The 18463-nt window shown below is 45.2% G+C and overlaps 1 protein-coding gene across 8 annotated transcripts in view; it reads right to left on the reverse strand.

Moving 5' to 3' along the window:
* DGKZ (diacylglycerol kinase zeta) overlaps nucleotides 1-18463 on the reverse strand; it is a 202983-nt gene that overhangs the window by 141487 nt on the left and 43033 nt on the right. For 2 of the 8 annotated variants that reach the window (XM_053305671.1, XM_053305657.1), the window contains exon 1: nucleotides 17872-18446. The exons of 4 other annotated variants lie outside the window; for them this stretch is intronic. In XM_053305671.1, the coding sequence (XP_053161646.1) occupies nucleotides 17872-18059 (188 nt within the window). In that variant the 5' untranslated portion in view covers nucleotides 18060-18446. Of the gene's footprint in view, nucleotides 1-4753; nucleotides 4777-17871; nucleotides 18448-18463 lie in introns of those variants that run through there. 2 more of the 8 variants (XM_053305649.1, XM_053305681.1) reach the window with 2 other exon arrangements.

Raw genomic sequence — 18463 nt, forward strand, 5'->3', positions numbered from 1 at the left:
GAGCTTGAGCCTATCAGCAGCCTGAGGGGAACGAGCCTATTGACAGCAAGGAAGGGCCCAGTCAACCACTGCTGCTGTTTGAGGCTACCGAGGACATTGGTGGAGTGAAGCAGGCAGGCAAGAGACAGGCCCGGGGCTGTCATCAGCCTGAGGAGAACGAGAGGCCATGGCGGTGACGTCAGCGAGGAAGGGTCCGGTCAACCGCTGCTGCTGCTCCTCCTGTGGGGAGCAGCAGGGCTCGGGTGAGGGTGGGGAGGTCTCTGGGGATAGGAGGCTGCAGCTTGGCCAATAGGTGCCAGCAATGCTGCAGCTGCAACCAAGAGGGGTGAGAGGGATGGAGGAGTGACCAAGAGGGGTGAGGGGGATGGAATCAACCGGATGGAGGAGGAGGAGCAGGAGTGCGGCTCAGGTGAGGGTGGAGAGATCTCTGAGGTGAAGGGGGCTGTAGCAGGGGCTGAGGGGTGCAATCAAGTACTAGCGGGCAGATGCTCTGCACGGGTTAAGCTAGTAACTCTTACTTTCCATTTAGGGCTGAGAGGAGAAGAGGGGGAATGATTGTAGCATTAAGAGAGAGTATCTCACGCTTTAAAACAATTCCAACCATCTACTCTACCACAAGACTATACAATTTCAAGAACCAATTCATCTTTTTAAAAAGCATAATAAAGAATCTAGAGCATAATTTTGCACTATGGAATAAATAATACTCAATTGTTATGAAATCCTTCAGCTGGATTCCTATCTCCAATCCCTTATGTAGTTACACAAATACTTACAACACAAAAGCTAATTACTGCATAGTGAAAATGGTGCAGGTTTCCATAGAGTGCATAGGCATCTACACCCTGGTGGACATGGTAAGGTCCAGGTCCAGACCCTTTCCCCATATCAGTGGGGTAGTGAGAGCAAATGAACCATACAAGACGCTGCCTGAGGCTGTGCTCTTTGCCCATGGCTGGTCTGATCACACTCTGACCAGCCTCTCTTGACCTTCAAGAGAGGAAGGTAAAGAGATCTTAACCAAAGTGAAAAACCATGGGTTTGAGTTAAGTGTCAGCTCGAGGGGTCACCTGGGAACACAAACACAGAAGGAAGCTAGAGCTCCAAAAGAGTAGTGCTACAGGCTGAATATAGAGGGCTCAACTCCTTAGAAACCGTCTTATTGTGTGTCATGCACAGCAGGAGCAAAGAGAAAATCAAAACACAACACTCCTCCCTCCAATGTGGTCCCTTCTACTAAAAGCTTCTTTCTGATCAGCCTTCCACAACTGAACATATCCAGGGTTATGGATGTGCATGAACTGCGGTCTGAAGCACGTTTCAAGCACTTTTGGGGAAAGTCAGAAAGGGAACTTTAAGGGAAAGGAGAGGTTACCTGCTCTCCAATGCCCCTTCCAGCTTCCTGCTGGGGTGGTGTGTGTCTGAAAAAGTCCTGCATGCCATCAGCACGCATATGGCATCCACGCATGCGCAGGTGCCATTTGTGTGCTCAGCATGGACAGATCTATCAATGGCTACTGGTCTGATGGCTATAGGCCACCTACAGCCTCAGAGGTGAGATGCCTCTAAATATCAGTTGGAGGGGAGTATGAATAGGAGAGAAGGCATGCCCTCAGCTCTTGCCTGCGGGCTTCCCAGAGGCATCTGGGTGGGCCACTGTGTGAAACAGGATGCTGGACTAGAGAGGCCTTGGGCCTGATCCAGCAGGGCTGTTCTTCTATTTTATTTATTTATTTATTTATTTATTTATTAGAAACCTTTAATATACCACCTTCTGGGAGGTGTACAAAAACATGCAAAGCAAGATGACATTAAAATTACATTCTAAATTAAAAACTAAAGTAACTAACAAAAAAGGAAAAAAACAAATAGGTAAACTACAAGGCAAAAGCCTGGCGAAAAAGAAAAGTCTTCAATAGAGATTTAAAAATCAGTAAAGAAGGGGCTAAACGAATCTGAAGGGGAAGGGAGTTCCAGAGAACTGCCCTCCATATTCTAGAGGGCAGACCTGGGAACCTGATTTAAACCATCTTGAGCTCTATGGAAGAAAAGAAGGATATAAATAATAAAAATAAATATTAATATTAATTATTAATTTATTATAATAAATATCAGTTATTTATTAATATAAGACATGGCCCGAGTAAGATCTCCAACAGTCCCTGGAAGAAGTTTCAGGTCCCTGTGTCTGCTCCTTAATCCTCCACAGAAGCAGAACCAGTTGTGTAAAGTAGGCAAATAAACACATTGGATGAACTAGCGCTCTAGTCACACCTTATGTTCAGCACACATACAATCTGTGTACAGTATGCACACACATATCTGTACACACTTATAGTTATTCATTCATTATGCTGAACACACACACAGTAGTGTACCTCCAACTGTATCTGGCATTTGAGGGGGCCTGTATCCAAGTTCACTTTTAAGGGGAATGCATGTACAGTTAGTCACACAAAAACATGCACATGCATACATCCATCTACACAGGTCCAGTAATATCTGAATAGACTTCCTAAATTGATAGAATTCCAATCTTCTTGGTTCAGACATGAACACAGACCTGAATGTACCTTGCCAACATTGGACAACATGGTCTTCTAAACCACAGTCTATGATGGGGAAACCAATGATAGTTCAAATGCCTGCTCAAAAGATGGCATCCTATCTAGGCCACAAGTAGAAAGAAAGGGCACTGCAAGAACTACCTATCAAGTAACAAGCCCAGATGACTCATAAGCCATGCCAAGTCTCATGCCAGTATTGATGTTCTGTTTGCTTCAGGCCTCATGTAATCTGACCTCTCTGAACACAGTTCAGCATCTGTGCCTTAAAGTACAGCAAGGCTGACAAGTGTATGAAGAGAAGCCTCCTTGCAGCTAAGGTCCAGGAAATTGCACTTGGGTATCAGTTCAGACACCGAACAAAGTTATCTTCATTTCCAGGATGTGGCACATCTTAGACATCACAAGCAAGACACAAGCAAGATCAAATCCACAGATGCCATACAATATATGACAATATGACTCTGTTGGAAAACCTCTCAACATGGTAGCAGACCAGATCAGAGGCTATTATTAATATTTATATACCACTTTCCAACAAAGAAAGTTCACAAAGAATTTACATACCGTGTTTCCCCGAAAATAAGACAGTGTCTTATATTAATTTTAGTCCCCAAAAATGCACTAGGGCAATTAGCGGTACATCAGAAATTACTGCTAGGTCTTACTTTCGGGGTAGGTCTTACTTTCAGGGAAACAGGGTAGCAGCCACTGGGAGGAACGCTATACTGAGCTGATTAGGGACAGTTGCTATCCTCTAGCTAAGTATGCAAGAGTTAACACTTTAAAAGGTGCCTCTTTGCCCAGTTAACAGGGGAAATCCACCAGAGAAGAACAAATACTGGGCAAGCACCCTGTGTGTGGAAAGCAGTTTCTATTTCACCCATCCACTAGGAACCATACATTTTATTTATTTATTTATTTTATTTTTACATTTATATCCCACTCTTCCTCCAAGGAGCCCAGAGCGGTGTACTACATACTTGAGTTTCTCTTTCACAACAACCCTGTGAAGTAAGTTAGGCTGAGAGAGAAGTGACTGGCCCAGAGTCACCCAGCTAGTTTCATGGCTGAATGAGGATTTGAACTCGGGTCTCCCTGGTCCTAGTCCAGCACTCTAGCCACTACACCACGCTGGCTCCTTTAAAAGGTACCTTTTTAAAAGGTACCTACAGAAAAGGAGCAATTGTTGAATACTCCTGCAGGTGTGGTTAATCCACTATGCTCACACACACACACACCGGCCCATGCAACTGCATCTTAAAATAGACAGGCATGGCTGGAATGTCCACCGTCTTCCCTTTTTTCAGGCCAACGTGCAGCTCCCATTTCATTTGGCCCATCATGAAAATACTCCTAGGAGGGATGTCATCTAAACCTGGCAATGTATATGCAAAAGCTGTTCACTGTCCCCCATTTGCTCAAGAGCCAGATGGCTTTGTGCATCGTGGGGGATGGGAGGCTTTTCCTCTGGCCTTTAGTCCACTAATGTTTATTGCCCTGAGCTCACAGCTCCGATTCTTTTCTCCAGCAAGACCCTCACTTTGCAACAGACTCCTACCTGGAAGCACATTCAGAGATGGATGGCTATATTGAGCAAAAGGCTGAACAGAGAACCCCAGCCAACGTTTTTATTTAATCCTTATCTTTGCCCTTCTGCTTAAAGAGCTGAAAGGGCCATTTTAGCCTCACAGCACACTTGTAAGGAAGGTTGGGCTGAGAGAGTTATTTGCCCAAGACTACTTAGCGAGCTTCATGGCTGAGCAGATGTTTGAGCCTGGATGTCTCACGTCCTCCAAATGCAACACCCTAGCCACACTGGAGTGAGACACTAATGAAAAATCTATTTTTTTCTTTCACACACAAGCTACAGTCCTGACACTCAGACTAAGCAATACTCTTGAAGCTCAGACAAGAGCCTCAATTCTAAACAGCACTGCAGGCACAGACTTTTTTTTAACCTGTCCTCTCTTGCTAGACACACTAGGGAAATACTTAGCCCATTGAACTCCAGCAGCTGCCCTATTAAAATTCCATGGTTTTATATCTTCACTACATGCTCTAATAGAGGAAAAAGAGAGAATGAGAGAGAGAATCCCTATTTTCTTGTTGGTATCTACTCTTAAAGATTAAAAAAGTATTCCTCCAGAACAAATGGAAATCTCAAAAGGGAATTTAATCCTTACTACCTTGTCATTCTGTCAGCCCAATTAGAAGAATTACCAGGTTGCAACCACCTGGATGCAAGTTCCATGTATTTCCCTCAATCAGTACTGGAGCCAATTATCCCACACTTCCCTTAAGACAATTACAAGGTACAGAAATAGGCCTGTTGGAAAATGCAGAAGCTCAACCTGAAGAAGCTCTGGGTTCAGAGGAAGTTGCCTCTTCCCTTTCTACAACCCCTAACACCCACCTCTCAATCACATAGTTTTCCCAGACAGTGTGTTGCGAATGCCATATTGCATAGCTACCTCAGCACTGGAGTATTACAACAAACTGCCTTGTCATCATGTGTTTTTACTCCCGTCTCTCCTCCTTTGAGAGGAAAGACCCTCAAATGAAGAGAGAACAGGGGTGAACAAACCATGCAAACTGAAAATGAGTTAGCTCTCAGTTCCTCTTTGCCATTGCCTCATCTGCAGGGGCGAAAGAAAGCCCAGTCATGGGCTGTTATCCATTTAAATGTGTTTGGCCCATCAGATAAATCCTTTTGCCCTGAAAAACCTGGAGAGGGGGTTTGAAGTAGCTTATGTGGTACTATAGCTTGCCTTCATGTTTTAATGCAAGATTCTGAGCAGACATTAGGAATGCCATTTAAAAAGCACATGCCAGGATAGTCGTGGGGCTTGAATGATGATCCAGTCTCTCCAATGATGCATTGTCCTTAATATGTCAATAAAACTGCTTATGCTGTTCCCCTCGCCCAGTGTGAGATACTATTTTGAGCAGATCTCAAAGCTATGTTTTCAAGAGTTCATAAACAGACCCATTTCCTAATTTGCAGATAATTACATACATATGCAAGAAGACCTAATCCAGGCATTCTAAAATAAGTAAAAATAGATACCAAAGGAATTCTGACAGATATTTTTGGTTGGGAAGCAATTACTGGGTCCAATTAGTCACCAAGCAGAAAGGAAACCTCTTTTAGCTGATTTGTGGGACAATAGTGCACGAGCATTTATTTCCTTATCTCACAGAGCATCTATCTCGATTTATTTAATTTATTTATTACATGTATTGAAAAGTGAAGGAAGGAAGTATCCTGAGGCATTATTTCCAGACAATGTAGAAGAGAAATTCAAAATGCACAAGCTGCTGTGGGCTGAAGCCAAGGAAAGTTCTATCAAGCTGCATGGGTTCAGTTGAGCTATCAGTGTGCATGAATCTCACTAAGGGATGCACAGACAGACACGCAGAGTTGATATCTAACTACACAGCTGTGTGGGTTGATGAAGCCAAGCCATGCTACCACTTAACTGTGCAAGCAGAGTTCTCAAAACCTACCCTTTCTAGGGAGTGACAGCAAGCAGCACTGATTTTTGATAATGATTGGATGGAAAAATGTTTCTCCACCACCAGATGCTACAGAAATTAATTCTCATCAGGAAAGACTTGAGTGCTAGGGACACTACGCTGCTTTAAGATGTCAGTTTCCCTATTAAATGCTCACTCACAGTATGCACTCTTTCACAAGCAAAGAGCCCAGTCTTGACATTTGGCACTCACTGGTTGCCTGTGGCCAACAAACATTGTCTCCAAGTCAAGGCTGACTTCAGGTTTCCGTGGGCCCCCTCCTCTGTGGTGACTTCAGGTCTCTGTGGTGGACCCCAAGAGAGTTGTTCTGCCCCCACGACATGATGACTACAGGCACAGATGTGGTCTCAGGGATGAGTAGTGGGCCCCTGGCAGGACCCCAAAGATGCTGAATCTGGATGCCCTCGATGCTCCAGGTGACTAGGCAGGGACTCCTAGCACCACTGCCCATAAGCTCTGTGCCCAGATATTAAACAAATATTAAGCAGCCACAATGCCCCACTGGGGGCGGGGAGGGGAGCACAGCAGTGTACTTAGGCTACTACATGCTTGCTTTCTTCTCCTACACCAGTATTAAGGAGAAGAAAGAATGAGCACCAGGAATGGCTGCCACCAGGGACACATCTAGAATTACCATGAAAATGTACTCAGCTTCATTTTAGGGCCTCCCAGCTCAGCAGCCCCTTGGAAGACTCAAATAACGTAAAGTCCCTATATAAAGTGAAGGACTTCTCTCTCAGTTTTTGTAGTCTTACTTTTTTCTGCAGACCACTGAAAATTGCATGATGCATGAGTGTGAGCAAGGGGTACTTTCTGCCTTTTTGTTCTTCAAGTTAAACCTAGCTTCAATAGTGGCTGCTGCTGTTCCTGAGGAACTCCTCCATCTTGCTCTCCCTCATTCATTATCGTGTGCACTTGCCTGAGCAGGGAGGGCACAACAAGAGCGCCTTGCCAGGCAGGCTACGTATGGGACCAGGGTACTGTACTGATCAGCGTGTGCCAGCACAGCACGTGGGCATGCAGTGCCTGTCCATCACGCTGCAGCAGCTACTGGAAGGGTTGTGTTCAGTTGTTGTGAGCAAGCCTCCATGCTGTCATTGCTGAAGGTGGAGGGGAACTACTGTAGGCTTCAGCAGCTCCCCACCACCACCACCACCACCACAGACAACACCCCACTTCAGCATGTTTACTTTCAGTACCAACACACACACACACTCCTTCCTCCTGAGGTGCCTTCCTTCTCCTCCACAGCTCTACCCCACACTTACATTCTGTGGCGGAAAAGGGTACAGGGAAGGTGAGAGGACTTTGCTCAACTGAGAGACAATATTTCTCGATTCTTGTCTTGAGCCATTCTCACGCAGATCCGTAGCCGGGGGGAGTGGGGGACGGGACACCCCGCCCCCATTTTTAAACAAATACATTTTTTTAAAAAAATACGTTTTAACAAATATGTATAAGTGTCCCAGGCTGCAGATTGTCATAAAAAGACCAGATAAACTGCCCTCCCTTTTTAAAAGCCCCCTGTTAGGTTGGCTATGGGTCTGCACAGCAGTTCAGCGCCTGCGAGCAGCAGGCACGTGGAAGACCTTCTATTCAGACCCCAGGCCACCTGTGACTGAGTTCATTGTAAATCTGTCATTGGTCACTACCAGCCAACAAGCTTCTTTCAGTGGGAGGAAGTGATGTAATGAGCAGAAGGTTGGCTGCTGCTGCCATAACTGCTCTGACTAGCCTTCAGTCCCATCTATGGAATGGGCAATTAACTTGACCAGGAGAAAGGGCATAGCAGCTGTGAAGGTAGGCACCACAAGGGATAAGAAATATTTCTTTGCAAGACCAATTCCTCCCCACCACCACTACCAGAGTAGCCTAAAGCTGTCAAGTTCAATATGTGCAGGGGCGGGAAGGTTGCACAGAAAAAGCAGAACTTCCAAGAATGCAGCAACTGTCACCATAGTGCTGCTGTGTTGGGTTAAGCAGCTCCTGCCAAAATTCTCTACAGAATACAGGGTGTTAAATGGACTCCTGCTCAGACACTGAAAGTAGAAATCTCGGTAACAACCATGCAAGTATTCACTCCTTATTGCCGGGCCGCTACTGGATTTCTGGCAGGGGTGATTAGCTTAGGCGCATAGGAAGCTGCCACATACTGAGTCAGACCATGGGTCTATCTAGCTCAGTATTGTCTTCACAGACTGGCAGCGACTTCTCCAAGGTTCCAGGCAGGAATCTCTCTCAGCCCTATCTTGGAGAAGCCAGGGAGAGAACTTGGAACCTTCTGCATGCAAGCATGCAGATGCTCTTCCCAGAGCAGCTCCATCCCCTGAGGGGAATATCTTGCAGTGCTCACACATCAAGTCTCCCATTCATATGCAACCAGGGTGGACCCTGCTTAGCTAAGGGGACAAGTCATGCTTGCTACCACAAGACCAGCTTTCCTCCCTTATTCTTCCTTGCATTCTTAAACACATGGCAGCCTTTTACAGAAAGCAAACAGCTCTTCTAACTTTAGCTTTATGATCCACAAGGGGCAGCCTAAAGCACAGGCATTTAGATATGTATGGAATTTAGCAAGGGAGAGGCAAGTGGAAATTCCTAGGGGTGAAGGGAATCACCCTGGAGCTGCTAAATTTGCATTTCAGGTGAAGCAACAAATCTATTTTGTGAGGTAAAAACGTGAGCCAAACCAAGTCCCAAGACAGACAGAGTATCTGGAAGAGATGACTTTATGGGTACATATAAGTCATTCTCTGTCAGGCCACAGCTGTGGCTGCAGGACAGTTATATTTTATTTCTTCGATATTTATCCAAAAGAGATGTTAATAAAAAGGAGAAATGTTCTATCAAGAAATTGTCCTAAAACTAGTCTGACACCCATTCATAACGGACTGATGATGATCCTATTACTGTCCCAGAAGCAAAACTGGTCCCCAGCCAGGCTTGCAGATATACAAAGTTGGACCCACCTTTAGTCACACCTGCACTCTTGCCACTGCATGGACTGGTGTTTGCTTGCACTGCATGGACTGGTGTTGCTTGTCTCTTCATAGGTTGAACTGCAGATGGGGCCCTTTGCAAGCAAACACTGAAAATCCAGTGACCTGACACACCAGAAAGGGTGGGACCCACAAAGATAAGCAAGTCAGAAAAGACTTGAGGAGGATGGTATGTTGCAGGTGTGGCCTCAATGGTGAAACTAAACTTGTAGCAGAAGGAAAAAGAGCACAGATGTGTCCACAGATGAGCCTCCTACCCTAGTTTGAGAGCTGCGTGCATTCCCATTTTCTGCTCCTGTGCAAGTTAAACACAAGGTTGGAGGCTCTGGCAGTGCTCATGTGCCAAGCAACAGCTGGGCCAGAGGGCTTTTCCTCCTGCCTGGTTAAAGATCTGGGTACAAAAGCTGGGTAAGAGGGAGCCCAGCTGCTGCATAGCACAATCACTGTCAGTGCATCTGACCTTGTTTTTAACTCACACACAAGCAGAAATTGGGAGCACAGCTCCCAAACCAGGCTGAGATGGGTCTCTTACCCATAATCGTGAGAACAAGCCCAATAGGTTACATTCGTGCAGTTCCATCACTGAATCACCCCAAATGACCTACCTCACGAGAACCCCCCACTTTGCCCACCCCCAGCCATGTACATTAAAATATCCCTGAGACAGCAGGAACAAAACAGGGAAATCAGCTACTGTACTCATACTTATTTACTTCTTCAGCAGCAGCCGCTGACAAAATGCCTAGACTGGTGTTAGGCTTGTTGCCATCTCATCTCCCAGCCCTTGCTATGCTTCAGCAAAGAAGAGATGGCAACCAGGGATGTGCTTGTACATCTGCAGCCTGGAGGATGTGCTTGTACATCTACATGTACAAGCTACATGGATGTGCTTGTACATCTACAGCCCTGCAGCAGTCATCTGGTGAATGACGGGGACCATTTTCTTGGGGCTTATTTACATCAAGCCTGCTGTAGCTTTAAGAACAACCAGCAGCTGCAACCAGAAAGCTAGCTATTTTATTTTTTAAGTTGTATATAAAGGCAGAATACAAAAAGAACAAATAAATAAAACAGCAGCTTGTTCATCTGCACAGCCCTGCAAATCCATGGCATTTAACCCAAGTGATATGTTGTTCCCACTCCTACAGACATCAAGTCTCCAACCCCCATGTCAACAACCGTTCCAAAACGCAAGCGTGTGCCATCTGTACAATACCTCAGACGTGGTGTCCTTTTATGGCATTCACACCAGCTTCTTTCCCCCGCCACTAAACGAAAACATTTTCTCCTATACATCAAATCACACAAATATATAGCTGGCTAATTAGCTGGCCACATCAATGAATGCTCCGAGCACTGGATTTATGCCACTCTCACAAGCGAGAACAGGCCACACTTCCAGCATAGTGGTCTTGTTGAAAGCAGATATTACTAGAATGACTATAGCCTGGAAATGGTAGCCCTGTTGAAGAGCACCTGCATGGCCCTCTCCAGTAAGTCCACCTCACTGTATCAGTGTTGGGGGGGGGGGGGAATTACTGCTTCCAACCAATTAAATGTTTAAATCAGTTGCATTTTAGCCAACTAAACTTAAATATATGTTAAAAGGTAAAGTGTCCCCTTGAGTCGGTTTCGACTCCTGGTGACCACAGAGCCCTGTGGCTGTCTTTGGTAGTCTTTGGCAATCTTTGAATACAGGAGGGGTTTACCATTGCCATCTCCCGCGCAGTAGGAGATGATGCATATGATCAAAACCTCTATGTAGGTGCCTGCTGAGATACCGAAGCAAGCGTAACTTGCAGAGTTTGCAAGGTCTTGAGGACACGTCATGCAGCCACCTTGCTGTAGCTAAGCAGGTCTAGATCTGGTCACTGCCTGGATGGGAGACCACACGGGAACACCAAGTATGAACCCTGAGTTTCAGCATGGAAGAAAGACAGATAAATTAATAAATATATAAATCATATATAAAGCTACTACTCACTGTTAAAAAAAATAAAAACTTGGCAATAAAAAAATAGAAGGCTCCCTATTACAATACTATATCAAAACTAAAAAGGCCTCAAAAAAATAAAGTGGACCCTAAATTCACAGCACTACTTGCTATAATCAGCTAACCAACTATTACTTGACTTGATTAATCTACTGATTAAATCAGGAAGATGAATACTTCCTGCTCTCAAAGGTGTGGAATTAAGCAGGCTGCGTTTGAAATGGTCATTACCAGAAAACAAAGAAATACTCTACATACTTTCAAGCTGCATGATTTTAAGACTTATCTAATGATTTTAAGGAACTGAAGTATTACTTCTTTTAAACTTTATGGGCAAGTAATGGCTGGGTGACTCATGTGGTGAGACAGAATATATTTCCAACCAATGATCTAGCATCCACTACATCTGTTTAGATTCTATGCAAGAAAATCCATGAATACATAAGAGTCGTTTTGGCCAATGGCCAACACCACAGACCATCCTAGAAATTAATTCATTTGCTTTCCCCAGCTCAGTACAATCCTTCCAATAAATAAATAGATTATTCCCCCCCGCCACATACTAGCAGCAGCAGCAGAAGAAAATAGTTCTCCTCACATTCACTTTCTGTGTAGACCCCTTCCACCGCATGATCCCTGAGGCACCTTTCAAAATGGTGGTTCTCTTATATTTGGCAGTGGGAGAGCAATTGTCCCTCTACAGCCCAGCACAATGTTTCTCCAACAGCTGTTGCTGGTGTCTTTTTTGAGAGAGGGAGAGTTTGGTGTTTGCTTAAAAAAAAAGAAAAAAAGACTCTGAGTCTCTTTGGGACAGGAAACCATTTTCTTTTGCTATATAAACTACTTCAAGAACTTTGTTGTTGTTGAAAACAGGTATACAAATATTTTTAGCAACAGTTCAGAGTAGAGTTGCCACGCACCCTGGAATTTCTGGTTTCACCTGGATTTTAAGCATCTCTCTCAAATTGCTTAGCCCACCCAGATTCACCTGGACTTATTATTTATTTATCTATCACATTTGTACACCACCCCAAACTTTCGTCTCTGGGCAGTTAACAATAGCATAAAACAAATTAAAATATATACAAAAACCTAAAACAATTTAAAAATTTAAAAATCATCCACAAATTAAAACATTAAAATTTTAAATAACTGAAAAAGCTTGGGTGAAGAGGTGGGTTTTCAAATGCTTTCTAAAAATTGTCAAGAGATGGAGAGGATCGTATCTCAGTAGGGAGTACATTCCACAGCCTCGGGGCAGCAACCAAGAAAGCCTCGATTTCAGCTTTCATTTAAAAAATAAATTAAAAAGCTAAGCTCTAGCCCTTGTAGAAGCAGAGTTATGGAGCAAAACATGCTGTCACTATTCTGCTCAAAAATTATTTTCAAGCCAATGTACATAATATGCAAATTAGGCACCCGAATTTGGAAAGCCCAATATGGCAACCCTAGTTCAGAGGCACATGCTACAGAGGGACGTCCTAGAAGAAAGATGCACAACAGAGTAGTCCCAAGTGACAGCTACCACCATTTCAAAAACAAAAGCTAACAGAAACCTGTTGGCTTCTACTCTCCTATTTTTGACACAAGAATCACATGCACAGCGTACTGACTTGAGAGCCCTGTAGTGGAAAGAGCACTAATGAGATAAACCATCCTGTCTGGACTAGGATGGTAACGCTCGATTAAAACGTGTGCTTTTATGAAGTGAGTCTCAGGCGGCAGAAATTGGATCTCAATCATTACCCAGACAAGGAGATGGGTCCCCTAAGCAACACCATGCGGCCAGCACAACGTCTCCAGCAAATGTGAGTGAGAAAACAGCACACCATGCCCGCAAAGAAGTCATCAGTCCTCAGCATCCTAATATGAGGCCTACACTCACTGAATTAACTTGCAAGCCAAGACCCCGTTTAAAGGGAAGTGAGGATTACATTTATTGAGGAGGACAGCAGCAATCGTTTTCCTGATCCCATAGGAGCCACAGCAATGTTTCTGGACTGAAAGGAAGATGATTCTCAGCTGCATGAGTGAATAACCAAAGTCTGCAGCTTTCAACATGCTTTCTAACAGCCATGTATTTAATTATACATCCATGCCAGGGTCACACAACACACTACTTCACTTGAGGACAGAATACACCTAACATCAGTCAATCAGTTATTTTATTTAAACAGTGGTGTTAGAAGAAAAGGCCAGGTATTCTAAACACACACACACACACACACACACACACACACACACAAAACCACCCTCTCTTTTAATCTGTACGTACGTCCGCACGCACGCACACGCCCCCCCAGTTCTCATGATCATGGTACAAAAGAGTAGTATGCCTGATGAAGGCAATACAATCAATATACCCTCTCAGCACATCATACATACAAATCTAGTCAGCTCTAGAACCCAAAGACAGACAGACAGCCTTCTTAGTTTGAAAGATCTTCTAGAGGCAAATTTATTGGGTGTAGGGGATACCTGTCAAATCTAAAGAATCTGACCTAAAAATAGGGAGATATGACCCTGATTATCATGGAGATCACAACCTACTTCTGTGGCATGCTGTGGCATGCTTGCCCTAGCCTTCCACCAAATATGTTTAACTCTTGGTATCTCTGCCAATATTTCACATGCCGCAACAAAGTGCCTCCTTTTAAACCCAATTCAGAGTGCAGCCTATCCCTAAAACAATGGCCAGTGTGGTTACACGCAGAAGCTGGCCAACGGCCACCCTAACTTCTACCTAACCCAGTCGTTTGCCATAACATATGGTTGACAGTTTAATCAGATACTAGAGCAATGTCTTCTGGGGCTCTAATTACATCTCTGAGTCTGAAATTACAGCCTGCTTCCAGTCTACATGAATAGCTTCCTACACAGAGGTCCTCCTTCAGCACAGCGATACAGCTCTTTTGCTACACAACACTGAGGTATTGAGAGAATAGCCTGGGAAGAGTCACATGCATCCTACTGGCACCCTGCTTCTGAGGGCATCTGAACAGGTAGTGTGTTTTATAGCTGCCCATATGCAGTTTTAATTCTCTTAACCAACTTCTAAACCATAGAAGAGCCTGGAAGAAGAGAAAAGAAGGGATAGGATGTTGTACTTTTTAAAAAAGTGAACAAGTGAAAAAGACAAGACACAGTCTTGTTACCACTGACATAAAGGTGAAGCGTGCCGTCAAGCTAATTTCAACTCCTGGCACCCACAGAGCCCTGTGATTTTCTTTGCTAGAGTACAGGAGGAATTTACCATTGCCTCCTCGCGTGCAGTATGAGATTATGCCTTTCAACATCTTCCTATATCGCTGCTGCCCGATATAGTACCAGCGGGGATTCAAACCGGCAACCTTCTGCTTGTTAGTCAAGTATTGCCCTGCTGCGCCACTTAAGGTGGTCTACCACTGACATAGGGTGTCCATATTTTGGTGGATGGAGATCACCTCCCTTAGAATTCCCATACTTTAGCAGAAGGATCCACCAATAGGATTTTATCTTGGTTAGCTGTATCCCCTTCACCTAGAATTCACCCCATCCCCAGCCAATTCACAGTCAGCAGTCATATTTTGCCACCAGCACAGGTGAAGTGTGAAGGGGAGTTGCCACCTACATAACAGATATCCACCAGGGAGCTACAGCCAATGTCAGTTTTTACAACACCTGTGCTTCCAAACTGTGATGCCAAGCATTTGGGGACTAGAATCTTCCATTCACACTTTACACATACAGACAGCAAAAAAATGGGGCTGCCAGTAAAGTGTGAATTGTCATTTAGTCATTTATGCACACCCAACAAACTACAAAGTACCTCCTTTTAAAGAATCACCCCTCCCCAGCAATGAATCAACACACAGTACTTGCTCCAGATTTAACAGCTTTAAAATTATACACAATGCAAATTCTAGGTGGAGAAAACCTAATTAATGGAGTGCAAATTGAAGCAGCAGGGGATGCAGAGAAAAGCTTTCCATTCACTCTCTTAGCAAGTAGTGCCCCTCACTAGGACATATGGCATAACATGAACTCCAGAGCTGCCTCCATTCCAACGAGAAGTGTTTCATCAATACATCTGCCTCTGTTCCAGTCATTATGAGTGCCCTGGTTATTCTCAGCCCTGCAAGACAGGCAGATCTACTGCAAGGCTAGGAAGGGAGAGTTTAATATGTTTTAAAAGAAAGAGAAAGAGAAGGGAAGTCTGCTTGAATTTAAGCTCTACTAAATATTCTGCATAAACCCACCACTACTGGACCTGTTAAGAATATAACAACCACCCTGCTGGATCAGGCCCAAGCAGTGTTCTCTCTATTTTTTTTCATCTGTGTGTGCAATGAGTTTTGTTCTGGGTGGCAGTATCAAGGCAGTGTGTGTGCACATGCATTCAGAATGGGGCCTTCCTGATTCAACCTGAGCAGGATCTAAAACAAACTGAGTGGACATCAAAAAACTTGTGGGCACACGCACATGCGCACGCCTTAGAGGAAACACTGGGCCCAAGGCCTATCTAGTCCAGCATCCTGTTTCACACAGTGGCCCACCAGACGGCATGCCTCTGGGAAGCCCACAGGCAAGAGGGCAAGAGCCGAGGGCATGCCCTCTCTAGATAGACCTGTCCTCCATAAATGTATCTAAACCCTTCTTCTGCTGGTTTTTGTAAGGTGTGCTTAGTATTGTTCCAAAGTAACCCATCCATTTTGGATTTATGTTGTGCAGTGACAAAATATATCACCTCTATCCATTAAAATATCTGGTCATCAGTTCTGCAGTTTGGAGAACTCTAGTCTCAGGGGAGGCACCATGGGCCTGTTGACAACATCCCCAAAAGCAGTGTAGAGGATCAGACTTAGTCGGCACAGCAGTTTCTCTCAGTTCCCTCACCATGCTTGCATGCCCTCTCTTTTTTTCCTCCCTTCTGCTCTATGCTAGCTCAATGTCTGTTCCAGTTGTCTTTTTCGATTGGTTGTATACTATAGACCACAGATTCATGTGGTCTACACAACCAATAGAAATACTTTGCTCTTTCTTGAGTTGCCTGCTGTGTATGCTGTTTGAGTTCTCTGCCACAGATTTGCTGTTGTCCTTGGGACTAGTCTCAACGTTTGTGTTCCTCATCAATAAATGGGATTGTGTTTTCTAAAATATAGTCTAAATAGTATTTTAATAATATATTACATACGTGTATATTATACATGTGATGGTGTAGTTTGCAGCTGAGCTCTCTATCTGCTCTGTTTCTACCTTTAGTTCTTGCATTAGAATTGCATTAGATAGTTGTCATCTGGATTATGTTTGGTTAATTGGCAAAGGCCTATAATTTGTGGATGGTTGCTTGCTGGAAGGACATTTGAAAGCACATGCAAGAGCTGTAAAGAAACTGAATGTTTTCTGTGGGCTCTCTCCCCTGACTCGCCATGTTGTAACACTGCCAAAGTGGCAGATCCTAGGCTCTAAATTTAAATAATAATAATAATAAACAGGATTGCACAAGCCAGAAATCTGCCCAGCCCTGGCCCAGAAGTTACACAAATGCAGATTATAACCAGTATTTTGAATCAAAATATTCTTTGAATCAAAGCCCTTCTCTCCTTAGAGTACAGTGGTTAGTGCTGGACTAGGACCTGGGAGACCTGAGTTCAAATCCCCATTCAGCCATGAAACTAGCTGGGTGACTCCTGGCCAGTCACTTCTCTCTCAGCCTAACCTACTTCACAGGGTTGTTGTGAAAGAGAAACTCAAGTATGTAGTATACCGCTCTGGGCTCCTTGGAGGAAGAGCGGGATATAAATGTAATAAATAATAATAATAATAATAATAATAATAATACTTAAGCAGGGCCTCAGGATACCCACAGCAGCAAATTTAGGAGGACCACCCTAAGAAAAATGCTACTAGTGTTTTGGAGGAACGCAGCCGGCAGGATTCTATTTTCCTGATAGCTTCCCCTCTACTGCTGCAGTCACAGTGTAGCCATCACTCACACCTCCTACTTCACAATTCAGTAGAAAACTTAGGTCAATTCCTTCTAGGATTTATTCCAGGCTGGCCCCACCCAGAGATTAATTCATGCCACAGGGAACTCCAGCATACTTCATGTGCTATTAATATTTGCCAGCAGACAGTGATATTCAAGTAAATTTTGTAGAGCACTTGGGGGCGGGGAGAAGCTAACTCTCAAAAACTAGTCAACCCACTCCCTCCAGAAATGAAGAAGGAACCACTTCACTCCTGTCAACAGATAACACTTCTCTTGTACTGATGAGCTCAAGGAAGGATCCACCAGCCAATATACTTATAAATAACAAGAGTTCTGAACAGGAGGAAAAGAGGAGAAGAAGAATCAGGGCAATCAAAATTATAGATAAATAATCCCCTAAAATATAGACTCAGGGAGTACATCCTCCGCACAGACACACGACTCTTACTTCCTGTTAGTTAACCCGCAACACCTATCAACCCAGATCCTGCACTCTTCATCAGTAACGCAGGCTGGCTTCTCCACTTCACTCATATGCATGCGCTGAGCAATCAGTGAGAGAGGTGCGCGCGGTAGGACTGCTCGCCTCGTAACACCACTGAACCGCCCCACCGTACTCGCAACGGCGGGGCGGTTAAACCGTATTAAAAGAGGTAACCATGCCGCGTTAAGTGATGATGCGCCTTGGAAAGGGGTAAAGAGCCTTTGGCGACCTAACTCTTCCTTCCCAGAAGCAATGTGCCTTCCCTGCCTCCACGCCACATGTCCCCCCTTTAGAGCCCAGGTCTCGGGCCCCTCGCTCACCTGCGCCCGAAGATTTTGAGCCCGGTAAACTTCTTCTTGCTGTGCCTCCGCCCCAGCGTGGGGACCTTCTCCGGCTCCGGACACATGGAGGTCTCCGAGCTAGCAGAGGACGGCGAGCTGGAGCAGGCGGCGGCGGCGGCGGCGGCGGCTTCCCCCGAGCCCCTCTCGTTGCCCTCCTGAGGCTCCATGCCCCCGGGGCTGTACTGCTCTCACCTGCCCCGAAGAGCGCCAGTCATACCCGCGGGACGAGGGAGCGGCGGGCGATCCGTACTAGAGGGCAGCCTGGCAGCCCCAGCCTCTTGCCCAAGTCCATGGGTCGCTGCCTTGCCAAGGCGGGCGGTCGAAAGTGCTGCCTGAGCCGCTTCGGACGGGGACTAGTCCAGGACGGCTCTCCACCAGGAAGGAGCAGCGAAGGCGCAACTGCCCGGCATGCCACCGGAGCGAGCGCTGCACACCCAGCTCAGCCCCAGCTGCGATCCCCGGCGTGCCCCATCGGGAAACTGGAGCCGTGCAGGAAGTGTCAGTGCAGAGCAAGGTAAGCTCCCGAGGACCCCAGATAGCTGCCCGGGAAGCTGCCTCCTCGCAGCCCGGA

This window comes from Hemicordylus capensis, chromosome 1 (assembly GCF_027244095.1).
Source record: "Hemicordylus capensis ecotype Gifberg chromosome 1, rHemCap1.1.pri, whole genome shotgun sequence".
In the NCBI taxonomy this organism is placed as follows: domain Eukaryota; kingdom Metazoa; phylum Chordata; class Lepidosauria; order Squamata; family Cordylidae; genus Hemicordylus; species Hemicordylus capensis.